This window comes from Xiphophorus hellerii, chromosome 12 (assembly GCF_003331165.1).
Source record: "Xiphophorus hellerii strain 12219 chromosome 12, Xiphophorus_hellerii-4.1, whole genome shotgun sequence".
Taxonomy (NCBI): domain Eukaryota; kingdom Metazoa; phylum Chordata; class Actinopteri; order Cyprinodontiformes; family Poeciliidae; genus Xiphophorus; species Xiphophorus hellerii.
Genome location: NC_045683.1, coordinates 8,268,017 through 8,284,556, shown reverse-complemented (window position 1 = coordinate 8,284,556; position 16,540 = coordinate 8,268,017). Strand labels below are relative to the sequence as shown.

Sequence of the window (16,540 nt, the reverse complement as noted above, 5' to 3'; positions counted from 1 at the left end):
AACATTATGCAGTAATCCATATTGTCTTAACTAGTAAATCTTTATGATGTCAACTGAAGTTTTTGGTTTAAGGCATAAGTACTGTGGAGACGTTCTGTACAACATAGTCCATTTACATCCAGAACTTCAACAGCTTCACTCTGAGGATGGTAAACATGTTGTACAGCTGGTTTAAACTTCTTCCCCTGCAGTCATCCAGTGAAACTTGTGCTCAATTCTTAGTTAATCCTTTTATTTTCAACCGTGTCATATTCTTTCTGCCCCAGTGAGTAGTTTGGGAATTAGGAAGCATTTTAGTTTTTATGAAACGACGTCAAAATGTCCTGCTGTTCTTATTAAATTCTTGTTAAATTGAAGCCTTAGATATTTTTGTAGACGTTTTATTTGCTCCTTCACTGCTGCATGTGATCAACATGCTGACCTGTTAATTCGTTGTTTTGTCGTTTTCAGATGTAATGTTGAATCTTACTGATTATCTGTTGTTATATTAGCAGTGTCTGTACCTAGGCTGCTTTTATATGTTTGTGAATTTACTTTTTCCAAGTGATATTAGCTACACATAACTTGGCATTAAAATACTAAAATTAGATGTTTAAACAGCAGAAAAAGCAACTTAAAGATAATGTAGATGGATCCTCTGTTGTTGTTTTTCTTGTTGAACACCATACAGTAAAAGCTCGTCTTTTTTATTCATTATTTTTCTCCTGAAAACAATCCAGTCTCTAAACAAAATATTCAATCGATTCCCATATATTTCCATCCTAGGGGAACATTTGGGAGCAGATCTTCCAGATATCCTTCATATTGGAGATGATTAATACGGTACCATTTATTATCACAGTGAGTAATTCATCTACATTTACTCCATTTTATTTACCCTGCAAAACAGTGTGTGTCTTGAAATATCGAAACTGAGAGGTATTCTAATGTTAGCAGCATGATGTTAGAAATTTTACTGCTTATCGTTTTAATGCTTTATTTGCAAAAAAAAAGAGAATCAGAAATGATTTTAAAAGTAATTGTCCAGTACATGCTTTTACTACTTCTCTACAATCTGTATAGAGAACATAACTTAAGTTTTAAGCTTTTTCTTGTCTACTTTTTACTTATTTAAGATCTTCTGGGCTCCATTGAGAAACATATTCGTCCCTGTGTTTCTTAACTGCTGGCTTGCCAAAGGTGCTCTGGAGAACATGATCGTAAGTCCTTTTTCCATTACAAGATTCTGTAGCTATCAGCTGTAAACGCTACTTTTTATAACTGTGAAAGGTATTAACATAAAGATGAACAAAAAAATGTATTTGCAGGCAACCTGAATAATAAAAATAAATAAATAGTTCCAGTTTTGTTCCCCCATTTTAACTCTTGACATTAAACTTTTAGGACATTCTGACGTTGAAGCTACAAAGTAATAAATGGAGCTATTTACTTTTACTTTTACTTTTAACACACGTTTTAGGGGCATTTTCAATATTAGGAATATTTTTCACTGGCCTTGTGTCCCTTGTGAAAAACACAAGGCTTCAAAACCTTGTGTTGCAATAGTTGTATGTTAACCAAAAATAACAGTACAATTGAAATGTACCTCCTCTTTGTGAATTGACTTACTGAAATAAATTAATCTTCTCAATAATATCCTAATTTACTAAGATGCATCTGCGAGGGATATTAGCCAAAAACGCCACAATAGGGCCAGATTTTTTAATTTGCGGCCCATAAAGTTTTGGACGTTCCTGTGTGTATTTTTGCAAATCCCAGTTGTGTCCTGTTCCTTCGAAAGACATTTTATTTTTCAGTATTTTCGCCAAGATTCCTCCAGGTGAAAATGGCTGATCCCAGTTCAAGGTTAACGAGAGGTTTTGTTTTTCACAAATTATTTCAGACATATTTATATAAAGTAACTATTTTAGTTATTAAAGTTTCCCAAAATACATTTTTGCTATGCCAGTTTGATATTTCAATTCACACGACACTTTATTCAGTGTCACTTTAGCTTTATTCAGTGTGGAAGAATAAACATCAGTGTGGAAGAATAAACATCTCAATACCTTCAAGTCTTTTTTTTCAGTAAACATTGTTTTACCAAAGTATAATTGTATTCAAAGATTCAGCCTTTCATGGATTCTTTTATGTCTCTTTAAATATCATCTTGTTCATTGACTTGAAATGTGTTGCTCACCTAAAATACTTTAGTTGCAGAATCTTAAGTTCATACAGTTTGTACTTTTGCAGGTTTTGATGGATCATTACCCTCCTAGCAGCTTTTTTAAAGCTGATTAATGTTGTTAGAGGTGGAAGCTGTTGATTTTACCAGTGAACAGAATTTAATCGGATGAGCTTGTTCCTTCCTTTCGGGTTAGTTGTCGTCTCTCGTGTTGTAAATACATCTAATCTGTCCACAAGGCAGTGCATCTTTTCGAAGGCAGTAATACTGATGGCATCCATGTAACACTGTTAACAGCAACTCTGGGTTCTTTGATATATTAGTGTGCTGTTTAATTAGTTGGCCTTTAAAGCTAAAACCAGTGACTTATTCAGTTTCCGTTGGCTGATTCGCTTGAAGAAAAAATGCATTCACGACCAGCTAGAAGTTGGTTTCTGCAGCAGAGAAGTCATTTGTTTTTCCTTGTAGTGTTATGCATATATTCCAATAAATGTATGCAAGAAGAAAGGAACAAATGCAAAGAATTGTATCTGCCTGAATACTTTTAAAGGAGTCAGATCATATGTAACTGGTGTGATCTGTGCTATCACTGAGATTCAGACGAGGTCATGACAGGATGAGCGCTTCATGCCAAGGCTGCAGTCAGCAGATGGTAAAACCTGGGGCCAGTGGGGAGGAGGTGGCAGGATGGACATGCTAACAAGGTGCAACTGAGAACCGCTCATTAGCTGCTTCATATGAAGATGGACAGTATGCTAATGTAGACACACTAGTGTAGTTTGCATATAATAAATAGTATGTTAAATTTGCGCGGATTTGTGCACATAAAAAACTGTAATATAGAAAAATGTTGTCGATTTGTGGGTACAGTTTAGTTTAGTGTTGTGCTTTTTTAGAAAATGACCCAGTTACCGTTTATTCTAGACAACATTACAATATGTGACAATATGTAAATATAAACCAAAGAATTTCCTGTAAGGTTTGCATCAAATTCGGTCCTTTCGCTGCACACGTTGTAGTTTGTAAGGCAATAGAGAAACTGCATTTCATTTCTCAGTTGATGACATACAGAGTATTCACAGGAGAAAATATGGAGACAATAATCTTTTCTTCTGCCCCCAGAATGACTTCCATCGTGCCATCCAGAGGACGCACTCCGCAATGTTCAACCAGGTGTTCATCCTCATCTGCACCTTACTGTGTCTGGTGTTCACAGGGTGAGGGAACATCTGCTCTGTAAACATCTGCTGGCATGCTGTCACATTTCCAGTGAGGCCAGATGTGCGTAGGTTTTTCTGTAAGATATAAATCTACTGAAATACACCGCAGTAAAATATAAGCTGCTGTATATGTACTTAAAATTATTAACCTGGTAACTTCTACTGTAGTCAACCAAGTAAAAAACTGATTTATTAAGGCCCAACTATACAGGTAAGATATTTAGTTAATAAAGATAATTACTTTAATTCTCTGTTTATTAGACATTCAGCATTGAGAATTTTTCTGTACCAATATGTAAAGCTTTGACCTGCCAATTTTAATTGTTTATCATCCCTTTTTAAGATTTTTCCCCACAATAAATACAATGTTCTTTGAAAATTTACAAATAAAATAAACAGTTTTGGTTATTAACCAAACTTAGCTAAAATTTAATTCAGCTCAATTCCGTTCACAACAATAAAATACACCTTGTAAAAAGGAGTAATATCTACCTAAAATTAATAACCAAATAACTTCTGCTGTAGTCAACCAAGTTAAAAACAGTCTGATTTATGGAGGCATAATATGCAGATTTTTATGTAGTTTTAAGATTATAAGTAAAGCCCACCTAAAATTGAATTCAGTTTATTTGTAACGGCAGCCCATAATACTTATGTTTTCATACTTTTTGCAAAGTACCTTACTTTGCAGAAAGAAGGGGAAGAAGGAAAATTTTGTGCAGTCATTGTGGAGATTGCATTGAGTCATTGACTTGCAGCATTCACTCTTCCTGCACAAGCAAGTAGCGACATCTTATGTCAGTTATTTTCCTGACTTTAATCATCCTGCCTTGTATCTGCTCTGCAGTATCTACAGCTAACCCAGTAAAACACATGGACATTCAATTGTTCATCTGTTCTTCTCTTTGTGTGTTATCGATTTGGACTTTTATAGCACCAATTTATTTTAATCAAAGCGGGCTCCTCCTTGGCCATCGCTCTCTGGCGGTGTTTGTGAACCGTGACGACCGCCCATCTACTCAGGCAGCTTCATTTCCCGTGTCTCAGGGTTTGATTAAATCTTCAATTTATCTTAGAAAGAAAATAACCAAATTAATTAGCACAGCCTCTGAAGGAGATTACCAAAAGAACAATCAATGTTGTCACTTCAAAATGAGACACCGAACAGGAGCTGCTCTGACTTTGGTTCCCTTTGGTCTTGATCAAATAGAAAACTAAATTGTGATCCTGAAGCAACTTGTCTTTGTGAGACAAGCATCACATGTAGACATGAGCTTAAATTTCAGTAGAAATAGAACAGTTTCTCTCTATGATGGTATTTATACTTTTAAAGGGGACCTATTGTACAAAGTTTACTTTTTGCAAGGTTTTATACTTTCATTTAAGTCTCAACTGCCTCTAAAAAAGAGTTCAAATGCTTTAAAGAAAACACCCAGCCATTTTTTGTCAATAAATTAATGCTTTTTGGTGTCTGGAAAGTGAGCTGTTTGAAAAACCTTCTGAATGTAACATCACAAATCATCAAATGTGCTGAAATCCAGCACATTTGGTCAGCTGGTTTTACAGCTGCATGTGCTGTACAATGGCTGCTGGAAAAGACAAGTGTTTTGTTATTGACTTACCAACCAAAAACCACTTGGTGGTTATTGCTGATTGTGCAGGAGGTTCTACTTCTGCTTTTCAAAGGCACATGATTGTATAACTGCCCATCTGTTTGCAACCGAGTTTAAGCGTTGAGTTGGGGGCGTAGCCAACAGCAGCTTATTTGGATTTAAAGCGACACGAGGCACTAAAACAGCTTAAAATATGCAGAACTGAACAAACTAAAATTTTATTATCTAAGAATGATTTTGTATAAAAAACTTCTTCATATAATAAAAATGTTTTTTTATAGTCGATAGACCAATTCTAACCTATTCAAGGAAGTGATAGGTTTATTTTGTCACAACCTGCAAAGAACCAGCCAGAGACAGAGATTAGGTTTCTTTTGATTTCTTTTCTGCAGAATAGGAGAATTGAGAACAGACGCGACGAATCGCTGTCAAACACTGTCTGGACTCAATTCTGCCAGTTCTTTCTTTGCATTTCTCTTTATTGTATAGAAAAAGGAGGTTGGGCTTCTCTTCACACAGTCACACAGAGAATTGACCAACCGTCTTTACATTCTGAAACCTCCTATGGACATGCCCTTATAAGGGCATGTGGCTGACCACAACTAATCAGTTACATATGGAACTAATAACACATGAATGTTTAACGTTTTTAGCTTCTAAGCAAACATCCTAAACAAAGTTAATAACATACTACAAAAGAAAGAGAAGTTAAGTAAATATAAAAAGAAGAATAATATGAGAGTAATAATATAAAAGAATAATATGAAAAGAATAATATGAAAACATAACTTGTAAAATAAACTCATGAGTAAATGAACAGGAGGATAACTTTCCTAACATTTCCCACCTGTTTTTCATATTAAGCATGAAAAGTCTAACACAGACATCAGGAATACATCACTTGCTGGCACATTTTCAATGCATCCATCATAACGTTAGACATCAGGGTGCCCCTCAGTGATAGAGGCAACAAGTTGATATTGATATAGAACATGTCCAACAGTTTTGGCTATCAGAGATTTTAGACATGGGATTATGCAGGCAGTAAAAATACAAAACAAGAAAAGAATAATAAGAAGAGGCATCATTAATTTCAACAGCAGGTGCCACCATGGTCCAGATATGAACCAAGAAAGGAAATCTCCTTGTGAGGGAACAGCATCCTGTAACATGGCTTGTTGCAGATTCTTTAAGGCAGACATGGCTTCAGCAATATGAGTTTCATTAGCATCAGAAATATAAGTACAACAAGATGTTCCTATCATTACACACACACCACCCTGACTAGCTGTAAGTATGTCTAACACCATCCTGTTTTGGAGAACCATCAGTCGCATTTCACTAAGTTGTTGATTCTGACCTCTCTCAATGTCCATGGTAATATTTACCAGGGTCTTCATTCTGTAATCCAAAGTTTCAATCATCAGCATAGATTTTGCTACTCCAACCCATGGAAAAATTGACAGTCCCCATTTCCCAGCAGTACTCCAATGTTTGTGTTCTTTGGGAACATTTGAACCCCAGATAGGATCATGTGGCTGGAAAACAATTTCTGAATTTCTCCGCCGTCGCAGGTGATGAGAGTGTACTGCTGCAGTAGATACAATGATGGTATGATCAGAGACAAACACAGGAGCACAAGTACCTGACCAGTTCATGGGTAGCGATGCATAGATATTACTTCCTCCACACAGAAACCAACCACCCTCAGTGGGATAATTTCCTCGAGGTGTCCACATGGGACATGGAATAAGAGTCCCATCAGCACTTGGACAAACGGAGCTAGGAAATAAATCAGTGATATTTTGCTGGCATCCAGGTACATGGCCTACCCGAACAGTCCAGTTTCCTGGTGGAGAATGGATACAGACCGGATGTTTTGTCCCTGACATCGTGACAGCTTTCATCCGTGATGGGTATCCAGTAACATTACTGTAGGTGAAGATGGGCGTCACGCCAGTGCACACTCTTTTCATCAGGATGTCACCATCTGAAGTGTTGACTGGAGTCGCTGGCATGAAACGTAAAGCACAAGAGGCAAAACAGACAGCTTGGGACCTGTTCATGGGACTGACATACAGAGTAGGTTTTCTGGTAGACTTTGGCATCACCGAGCAGACGTAGCAGTTGGTCATATTCCGTTCTTTGGCCAACATCTCCACATAAGTCTGCCATATGTTGTCATGGTGATGGTCTGGAAGGTGTCCTAGCCAGATCTTCATAGCAGTGGTATGGACAAATCTTCTCCCCAGATGGATTAGTGAGGTTGGACTGAAAAAACAGGACACGCACACAGCAGCCACAGCACAAAAGAGGCCCCATCTCCATGAGGACCCCATCTTTGCTCAGTTACAGAGATGTTAGAGTTTACCTAGGACTCTATGGAACAGGGATGTGATGAGTTCTTCTGCTGACGTTGAGACGTGTGACCCTATATAGCCACACCCCTTTGTAGTCAGATCTTCCCCACTGCCCCCACCTAGGTCTCCAACACTCTCTGCAACTTACAGTGGCTGAGGTGAATCCAGGATGGTCTCTCAGCGATCTTTACTGCAGTGGGAGTGGTCAAAAGCACTTGAAACGGTCCCTCCCACCGTGGGCAGGCCCAGTTCTGTCTCTTAATGGCCTTGATGAAAACCCAATCGCCTGGTTTCACCACCTGGAGGTCCTGTGAAGACAAAGGTTCTTCTGGCAGTGAATTTGCATTTGACACTTCTTTAGACTGTAACATTTCTTTCATGTAATCAGCTAAAGTTTTTTCACTGTCATCTGGTGGTGGTGTGGTGTCTTTAAATAACGGAAGCTTAAAAGCTCTGCCGTGTACTATTTCAAAAGGAGTTAAACCATTCTCAGTGGGCACAATTCTCATGTACATTTTCACTAAATCCAGACACTCTGGCCATGGCCTTTTAGTGTCTTCCATACATTTTTTAAGTCTGGATTTAACAGTAGAATTTGCTCTTTCAATTAACCCAGCGCTTTGGGGATGGTATGAACAGTGATTTTTTAATGTTATCTGCAATCTGTCTGCCATTAACCGAATGACTTGATTCACAAAATGTGGACCATTGTCACTGTAGATTTTCTGTGGGATGCCATGAGTTGGAATGATAGTTCTGCATATTGCTTTAGCTACAGTTAGGGCATCCGCATGTTTTGATGGGACAATTTCAACCCATTTAGAAAAAGCATCAATCATCACTAAGCAAAATTTATAGGGACCACTTTGAGAAAGTTCAATGAAATCCATATGCATAGTCTCAAATGGGTATTGTGGCTTAGGAAATTGACCCCTCTTTGGTCGAACATTTCCTTGTGGATTATGTCTTACACAGATTGTACATGCTCTACAGAAAGTTTTAGCATATACATTAAACCCAAACGCTGAAAAATGCTGCTGAATTATGTGAACCATCCCACCTGTGGACACATGGCAACAACTATGAGTCAGAATTGCTGCAGCATTAAAAAGACTTTTAGGAAGAATAGGTTTGTTGTTAAGCATATAAAGGCCTGTTGTGTTCTTAACAGCACCCTTACTGAACCATGAGCGTTGTTCAGCACGGTGAGCAGCTTGTTGGTGTGACAGGAGAATTTCTAGATCAATAAGAAGTTCCTGTGATGTCGCATGATATATTTCTGACACACCAAAAGCGCCTGTAGCAGCTAGCTTAGCCGTGTTATCTGCATAACGATTACCAGTAGACACAAAATCAGTCCCTTTAGTGTGAGCAACACATTTGAGAAGGGCCAACTTAGATGGTAAGAGTATGGCCTGAAGCAGCGATAACAGAAGCTTAGCATGTGTAACAGATTTGCCAGTACTAGTAGTCATACCCCTGCGTTCCCATTGCTTAGCAAAAAAGAAAACTGTAGAAAATGCATATTGACTATCAGTATAAATAGTGACATCTTGACCTTTAGCCAACTCACAAGCCCTGGTCAAAGCAATTAGTTCAGCAGCCTGGGCTGAATGATGAGCTTTGATCTGTTTGGCTTCAACTACTTCACCAGCAGAGGTCACCACTGCGTAACCTGTTTGAGTCTCCCCTTTGTAATTTTTGGAACAAGATCCATCCACAAACCATACATTGCCAGTTTTTAATGGCACATCAGACAAATCTGGACGAGGTAATTGTAATTTTTCAGTTTCAAACACACAGTCATGTGGAACACCGTCTGTAGCAGTTGGAACAAGAGTAGCAGGATTAAGAACAGTACATCTCTGAATTGTTAAATGAGGCTGAGAAAGCAAAAGTGCTGTGTAGGAGAGCTGTCGAGCAGGTGACAGAAAAGACATTTTTGCCTGCAACAACAGCACATCTACAGCATGAGGAACTAATAAATTTAGTGAGTGATATAAGACCACTTCTGCTGAACTTTCTACAGCTAGAGCAGCTGAGCATACAGCTTGTAAACATAAAGGAAGTGCAGATGCGACTGAGTCTAGCCGTTTGGAATAATATGCGATAGGTTTTAATTTTCCTCCATGAGACTGTAACAGGACTGAACACATAAACCCATTTTTACAATCAACAGTTTGAACGAATGGCTTCCTGTAATCAGGTAGCGCAAGAACTGTGGATGAGATAAGCTCTGTTTTCAAATCTGTGAACTGTTTTTCAGCTTCAGGTGTCCATGTTATCACCTCAGACATGGCCATAGGAGTCTCATAAATGAGATTAAGTAGCAGTTGTGTTTTTTCTGCAAACTGTGGGATCCAGGCTCTGCAATAATTACAGAGGCCTAGAAAAGCCATCATCTGTTTTTTTGTTACAGGTTTTGGAGCATTCGCTATTGCAGATTTTCGCTCATCATGTATTTCCTTCCCATTTTCAGAAATCTGATGTCCCAAATAGCGAACTTGTTGTTGAACCCACTGTAATTTTGATTTGCTAACTTTATTTCCAGTAGATGCAAGGTGATGTAAAAGTTGCAGAGAATCTGCTTTACATGCTGCTTTACTTTTAGATGCTATGAGAAGATCATCTACATATACCAGGATTTGACTACCATTTTGCGGAGTAAAACTTTCCAGACAAGTCATAACTGCTTGTGTGAAAATAGTTGGACTATCAGCAAAACCCTGTGGCAAACGCGTATAAGTATACTTTTTTCCTTCAAAAGTGAAAGCAAACCAGTATTGTGAGTCAGGATGTACTGGTATTGAGAAAAAAGCATTACTTAAATCGATCACGGTGAAAAATTTGCTTTCTGGGTCTAGGGAATTAAGCAACGTGTGTGGATCTGGAACATTTGGGGCTCGAGTTTGGACTGCTGCATTCACAGCTCGGAGATCTTGGATCATCCGCCAATTTTTTCCATCAGCCTTTTGTACTGGAAAAATTGGAGTGTTACATGGTGAATCAAAACATGGTCTAATTATTCCAGCATCCAAAAGGTCCTGTACAACAGGTTTTATTCCTTCCTGTGCATCCGGTTTTAACGGGTATTGTTTTATTCTGGGCCTACACTGTGATTTTGGAGTAATAGTGACTGGTTCCACTATAGTAATTAATCCTACATCTGTTGGACCTGTGGACCATAATGAAGCAGGCAAAGTCTGTAGGTCATCCTCATCAGACTGCGATAGTAGGACTGTAGAATCTAGATTAAGTCAAGGAGAATCTGTAACTTTTGGTTCTGTATCGAAGAGAACTTTGTACGACATTCTCCAAAGCTGTGTACTCGGACTGTACGTCCAGCCTAATTTTTGAGAACAAGGCAGAAAATCAGATGCCATTTCTGCTGCTTTTAAACGGGGACCTGTGTCTCTGCTTTGTGTGTCATCAGCTTTAAACAAAGACAGATGTGGGACCCCTGGTAGGCAATAAAGAGATAGCTGTTGTGTGGGCAGAAGCACAGAAGCTGCTGCAAATGAGTTTCCGTCAGTATATAAATACTGAGTAGTCACCAACATTGGTTCCTGCTTTAAGAATTTTTTTGCATATCTGTCATCTGTTGTTAAACACACATTCATGATAACTTCTAGTTCTGCTAACGGTGTTTCATCAACAGGGACAGACAGAGACTCTTTTGCTTTGATTAAGAGTTCACTTTTTTCACTTATCTGTTTAAGAAATGGCAGCTGCAGAGCATAATACATTGGTTTTTCAGTTACTGTGGCCATAACATTTTCAACTCTTACAGCTTTCATTCCTCCCTTTGTAGGGAAAATTGCAATGCCTAATTTTCCCATCAAATCGCGCCCTAAGAGATTAATTGGGCAGCTAGGTGAAATTACAACAGGGGCGTGCAGCCTTTTTCCTGTCTGTGGATCACAGATGTCAGTACAGCGTGACATCCACTCCTGTGAAGTTTGACCATTTGCTGATTTTACAAATATAGGAGTATTGGAGGATTTGAGTCCTACACTGTCTTTAACGCAAGTTTTACAAGCTCCAGAGTCACATAAGAAAGTCACAGGTTGACCATGGACAGTCAGAACAATATACGGCTTTTCTTTTAATGCATTTAATAGTTCCATTGCCCCATACACATTAACAACTTGAGTCTGAACTTCGTTTTTAACAGTTGATTCATCTAGTCACGCCTGATAAGGTCGTGAATTGCCCCTGCGACCTCTCCTCCTCCCCCTTTGGTGTGGCGCCTGTCTCTGATTAGGACATTCTTTTGACCAGTGATCTAGTGACCCACAAATCCAACACCCCTCCTCTGTTTGTGGTATTCTATTTCTTAACTGAGACAACCCCCTAGACCGAGGGCCACCTCTATTTCCTTGAAAACCACCTCTATTTCCTTGAGGGGGTCGGGTGCTTTGAAATGAAAACACTTCCTCTGGGTCAGAGGTGGAATCTGCCCAGAAGATGTGTGCATCTCCCCCACTAGAACTGCCTCCCTTTATTTTTGCATGTTTCTCTGCATGCCGTGCATACTCCATTAACTCATGAACGGTGGAGGTGTTAAATGCTACCAGATGTTTTCTAATCCATTTAGCAATGTGTGGGAGAAACCCGGACATTAACATATTTTTTAACTGTTGCTGGTAAGGAGAGCCGTTGTGATCACTGAACATAATGCCGCTGTGAAATTTATATTCGTTTTCAAAACGGATTTTAAAATCATCGACATCTTCCCCTGATTTTTGTTTAATTGAACCAAGGTGGGAATAATCTGCATGCCTAGCAAAAACCTCTCTAGCTTTTTGTTGAACTTGATCCCACTGATGTTGTAATTCACCTCCCATAGTCGTTTGGTATGGTAAAGCAGTTCCTGGAGAACGGATTGAGTATCCAGTATAAGTGCCCCGGACTTTTGCCCAATCTTTCCCTAAAGAAGATTGCAAGGCTTGGCCAAATTCATATCCATTTAATCCATAAGAATTATAAATCCCTTCCATATCCATGATCCATTTATCAAGATCTTCTTTTGGAGAAGTTACACCTTCTACAGCTTTTCTGGCTTCTTCAAGAGACCACGGACGGAAAACTAGTATTGTAGGTTGTTTATTTTCCTCTCCCGGATTAGGATTTGCAACCTGAACCATCGGATATAACTCTTCTGATGGCTCAGACAGTGAAGGGTACAACTTTTGATATGAGCTAGAAGAACCCGGAGTTTTAGAAGAATTATATGGAGGAGGATTTTCCATTTGTACATGGATTTTAGCAGTTATTGGGGTTGTTTTACTGCGAGTAGATTGAGAGGGACCCAAAGTTTCCTGTTTTTTTTCTAGTTTTGCAGGCTGGCCTGTTGAAACCCCCCTTAATGCCTCAGGAGCGTCCTCCTTTGGGTCAAAGGCTGGGGGTGGGGTTTTTTGTGCACATACTTGAGCTCGAGGTTGAGTTTCATTATCTTCTGGTCTAACAAACAAAGCTTCGGTTTTTCGGCCTAATTTATTTTTAGCACGCGCATTATGTCTATTTTGTGCCTGGGTTAACCACTTACGTGCAACTACAAGTTCCTTTAATTTTTTCTGTTGTCTGGTACCAGTTTTTGAACTAACACTTGTTTCTAATTTACACACCACGTCCTTCCATTGTTCCACTTTCAATACACCATTTACTCCGTACTTTTTTTTCCATTTAGCGAGGTATTTTAAGTTACCTGGCTCCATCTCACACATAAACTTTTCATCCCCTTTAAGACTTTTCACCTTCCCATGTGAAGAACCCATTTTTTACAGTGTTTTCGTCCCGTTCTTTATGACACCTAGGGTGGACGCTACAGAACGGGGGTTGGAAGTGGGGTGGTGGTTAAATTCTTGTCGTGGTAATCCTCGCTTCGACTCAACTCAATAAATGATTTGAGTGGAGGATTCTTGCTACACATCCCCAACAAGGCCCACCACTTGCTTTCCCACTGTTTTTTTTAAGGTTTCACAGGTTTCTTTCCCTTCGTGTGTGTGTTTTATACTTTCCCTTCTTTACTTTACATCAAACGGGGGACTGAAAACCACCCGGATACCACATTATTTACTTACTTGGCTGATTCCTGCTCTGTCTCGGGTCTGAGTCCCGTCAATCCGCCGTTGGCTGAAAGAGGTTGACCTAAGACACTGGCCCAGCGGGGAATTTACCCCCCGGGACTTTCAGGTTAAAGAACCTGACTGCCGGCAGTTTTCAGCGCGTCTTTCCTCCGTCTGTCAGCGGCGGGTATGTTGGGAATGCCGGACGAGCCTCCAAAAATGATAGGTTTATTTTGTCACAACCTGCAAAGAACCAGCCAGAGACAGAGATTAGGTTTCTTTTGATTTCTTTTCTGCAGAATAGGAGAATTGAGAACAGACGCGACGAATCGCTGTCAAACACTGTCTGGACTCAATTCTGCCAGTTCTTTCTTTGCATTTCTCTTTATTGTATAGAAAAAGGAGGTTGGGCTTCTCTTCACACAGTCACACAGAGAATTGACCAACCGTCTTTACATTCTGAAACCTCCTATGGACATGCCCTTATAAGGGCATGTGGCTGACCACAACTAATCAGTTACATATGGAACTAATAACACATGAATGTTTAACGTTTTTAGCTTCTAAGCAAACATCCTAAACAAAGTTAATAACATACTACAAAAGAAAGAGAAGTTAAGTAAATATAAAAAGAAGAATAATATGAGAGTAATAATATAAAAGAATAATATGAAAAGAATAATATGAAAACATAACTTGTAAAATAAACTCATGAGTAAATGAACAGGAGGATAACTTTCCTAACAGGAAGCATAATAGATCATCTTTAAAATAAAAATATATAACATGCTTTTATTTGAAATTGAATAACCACATTTTTTCCACTGACTATAAAGTAACGTTTATTATTCATTAAAATGATGTTATGTAAACATTTTTATTTGTTGTGTTTCCTTTGGCAACCAGAAATATTTCCAAACAGTCAAATTTGTCATTCTTTTGGCCAAGGTTTCAAACATGATTCAGCTAGCTAACTGGTAGCCTGGAGAAACAGGTGGGGGAAGGGCAGCGCAACAACCAGAGAAACCTCCGGTTGTCTTAAAACTGCAACGTTTTTAAAACCTTGGTATACCATAAATAGCCAAGCTTTGTCGTGTTTTCATTTCAGTCATCCTTTCCTGAAGGACATTGGTTGCATGTAAATAATTCATCCTATCTTTCCGCAGAGCCTGTGGGATTCAGCATCTTGAGAGAGCCGGGAAAAACCTGTCCTTGTTTGACTCCTTTTATTTCTGCATCGTCACCTTCTCCACTGTGGGTTACGGCGACGTTACTCCACAGATCTGGCCCTCACAGCTGCTGGTGGTCATTCTCATCTGTGTTGCTCTGGTAGTCCTTCCGCTGCAGGTATGCACCACGTGATTAATGAAACAAACTTCATATGAACCGTCGTGTAGAATTGTAAATTCTTTGACTTTCTGCAAGCAAAGATGTGCTTTTTGTGAGTCTGTTATCAAATTTTAATGTGAAGTTGTTTGCAGCTGATGTGGCCGGACAACAAATCAAAAACTAATGAGGATCTTACATTTTCAGACTTTAGGCTACAGGAGGAGTTTTTGCATCTCAGTCAAAATGTCGGCCTAATTAGATGCTCGCTGCATTATCCGGCAATTCTGTCAACTCTGGAAAACTCGACTGCTTCACATTTTCTAATGAGATGTTTATGTAAAACTAATCGTGGGAGTTTAAGTCTTTTAAGTGTCCTGCCTAAAAACAAAATCGGTCCCCTTTCTGCTTTTTTTAACCATTGTTTCTGTTTCACTGATTCAGTTTGAGGAGCTAGCGTACTTGTGGATGGAGAGCCAGAAGCTTGGAGGGAACTACAGCCGTCACCGGGCGCAGACGGAGAAACATGTTGTGTTGTGTGTCAGCTCGCTCAAGATCGACCTGCTGATGGATTTTCTCAATGAGTTTTACGCTCATCCTAGGCTGCAGGTACAGAGGACAGTGTTTTTAGAGCGCTTTTCTTTTCTGTGTGACACCTAAAGACATTGCAATGTAAAACAGGGAAAACCAGAGTTTGAACCAACTAGCCCACCAGCTTATTCTTAATTGTTTACAAATATTTCCTACTGAATTCACACCACACCTTTAGCATTGGCAGTTACAAGTTTCCAATTTGTCTGTTTGCTATTGTAAACTTTTGCACAATGGGATCATTTAAATTCTTGTTGATTCAGTCTGTGGATGCAAATGTTGAGAAAAACCTGCTGGAGCATCCAAACTTAATTACATGATACTCTTTCTGTTAGCAGGAGGAAAGAATTTAATCAAAACAGTGCCTCAACAAAGTAGCAGTTTAGTTGTGTTTACACTAAACTGTAAGACACGTTATAACATTTCCGCAGAACAGGTTTGTTCATTTTAAATTGGTTGTGGAAACTCTGCGTCACATTTTAGCCTTGTATATGAAACTGCTGCTGCACAAGTTACTCAACAGGCCGTTGCTAGGTGACCAAAGAGTGAGGGAGTTAGTTGATGCCACCAAACTTGCTTATCTAGCTGTCAGAGAGCTAAAGTCTTTCCTCTCCCAGATTGCTGTTTGGATCTCGATCGGGGTTCAGTGAAGTTCTTGAATATTCTAACAAATGTATTGAATCATATATTTTTCACCATATATATTTATATTGACTTATTGCCCAGTCCTAGTCTCACATAAAGTTTGATGATTTTAAAGGAAGTGATGGAATCCCTAAAAAGAAAAAATCTGTCTGTTTTGCTTCACAGGACTACTATGTGGTGATCCTGTGCCCGACAGAAATAGACATTCAGGTTCGCCGCATCCTGCAGATTCCTCTGTGGTCTCAAAGGGTCATCTACCTGCAAGGGTCGGCCCTCAAAGATCAGGACCTGATGAGGGCCAAGTGAGTTTTAGCCTGCACACGTCTACAGTATAATCTAAACATTTAAAAAGTCTCAGCTGGTTGTAAAATCAAAGTGGACAAGTTGCAGCACAAAGCCAGTAGGCAGCAGTTACACGGTGCATTAGCTACAAGTCCTCTTGGCTGCCCTCTGCTTGCACATCAATGTAATAGGATTTCACCCTACATTTATCATCTGCACTGAACAAAGGCTACAGACATTAAAAACATAAGTTTCCCAGATTTTTTATCAC

The 16,540-nt window shown here is 39.2% G+C and overlaps 1 protein-coding gene across 21 annotated transcripts in view; it reads left to right on the top strand.

The window, feature by feature from the left end:
- The window catches only part of kcnt1b (potassium sodium-activated channel subfamily T member 1b), a 94,117-nt gene that overhangs the window by 49,214 nt on the left and 28,363 nt on the right, over positions 1–16,540 (top strand). For all 21 annotated transcript variants that reach the window (XM_032578020.1, XM_032578008.1, XM_032578016.1 and 18 more), the window contains 6 exons: positions 766–840; positions 1,116–1,199; positions 3,287–3,381; positions 14,592–14,772; positions 15,196–15,360; positions 16,153–16,289. In XM_032578020.1, the coding sequence (XP_032433911.1) occupies positions 766–840; positions 1,116–1,199; positions 3,287–3,381; positions 14,592–14,772; positions 15,196–15,360; positions 16,153–16,289 (737 nt within the window). The remainder of the gene's footprint in view (positions 1–765; positions 841–1,115; positions 1,200–3,286; positions 3,382–14,591; positions 14,773–15,195; positions 15,361–16,152; positions 16,290–16,540) is intronic.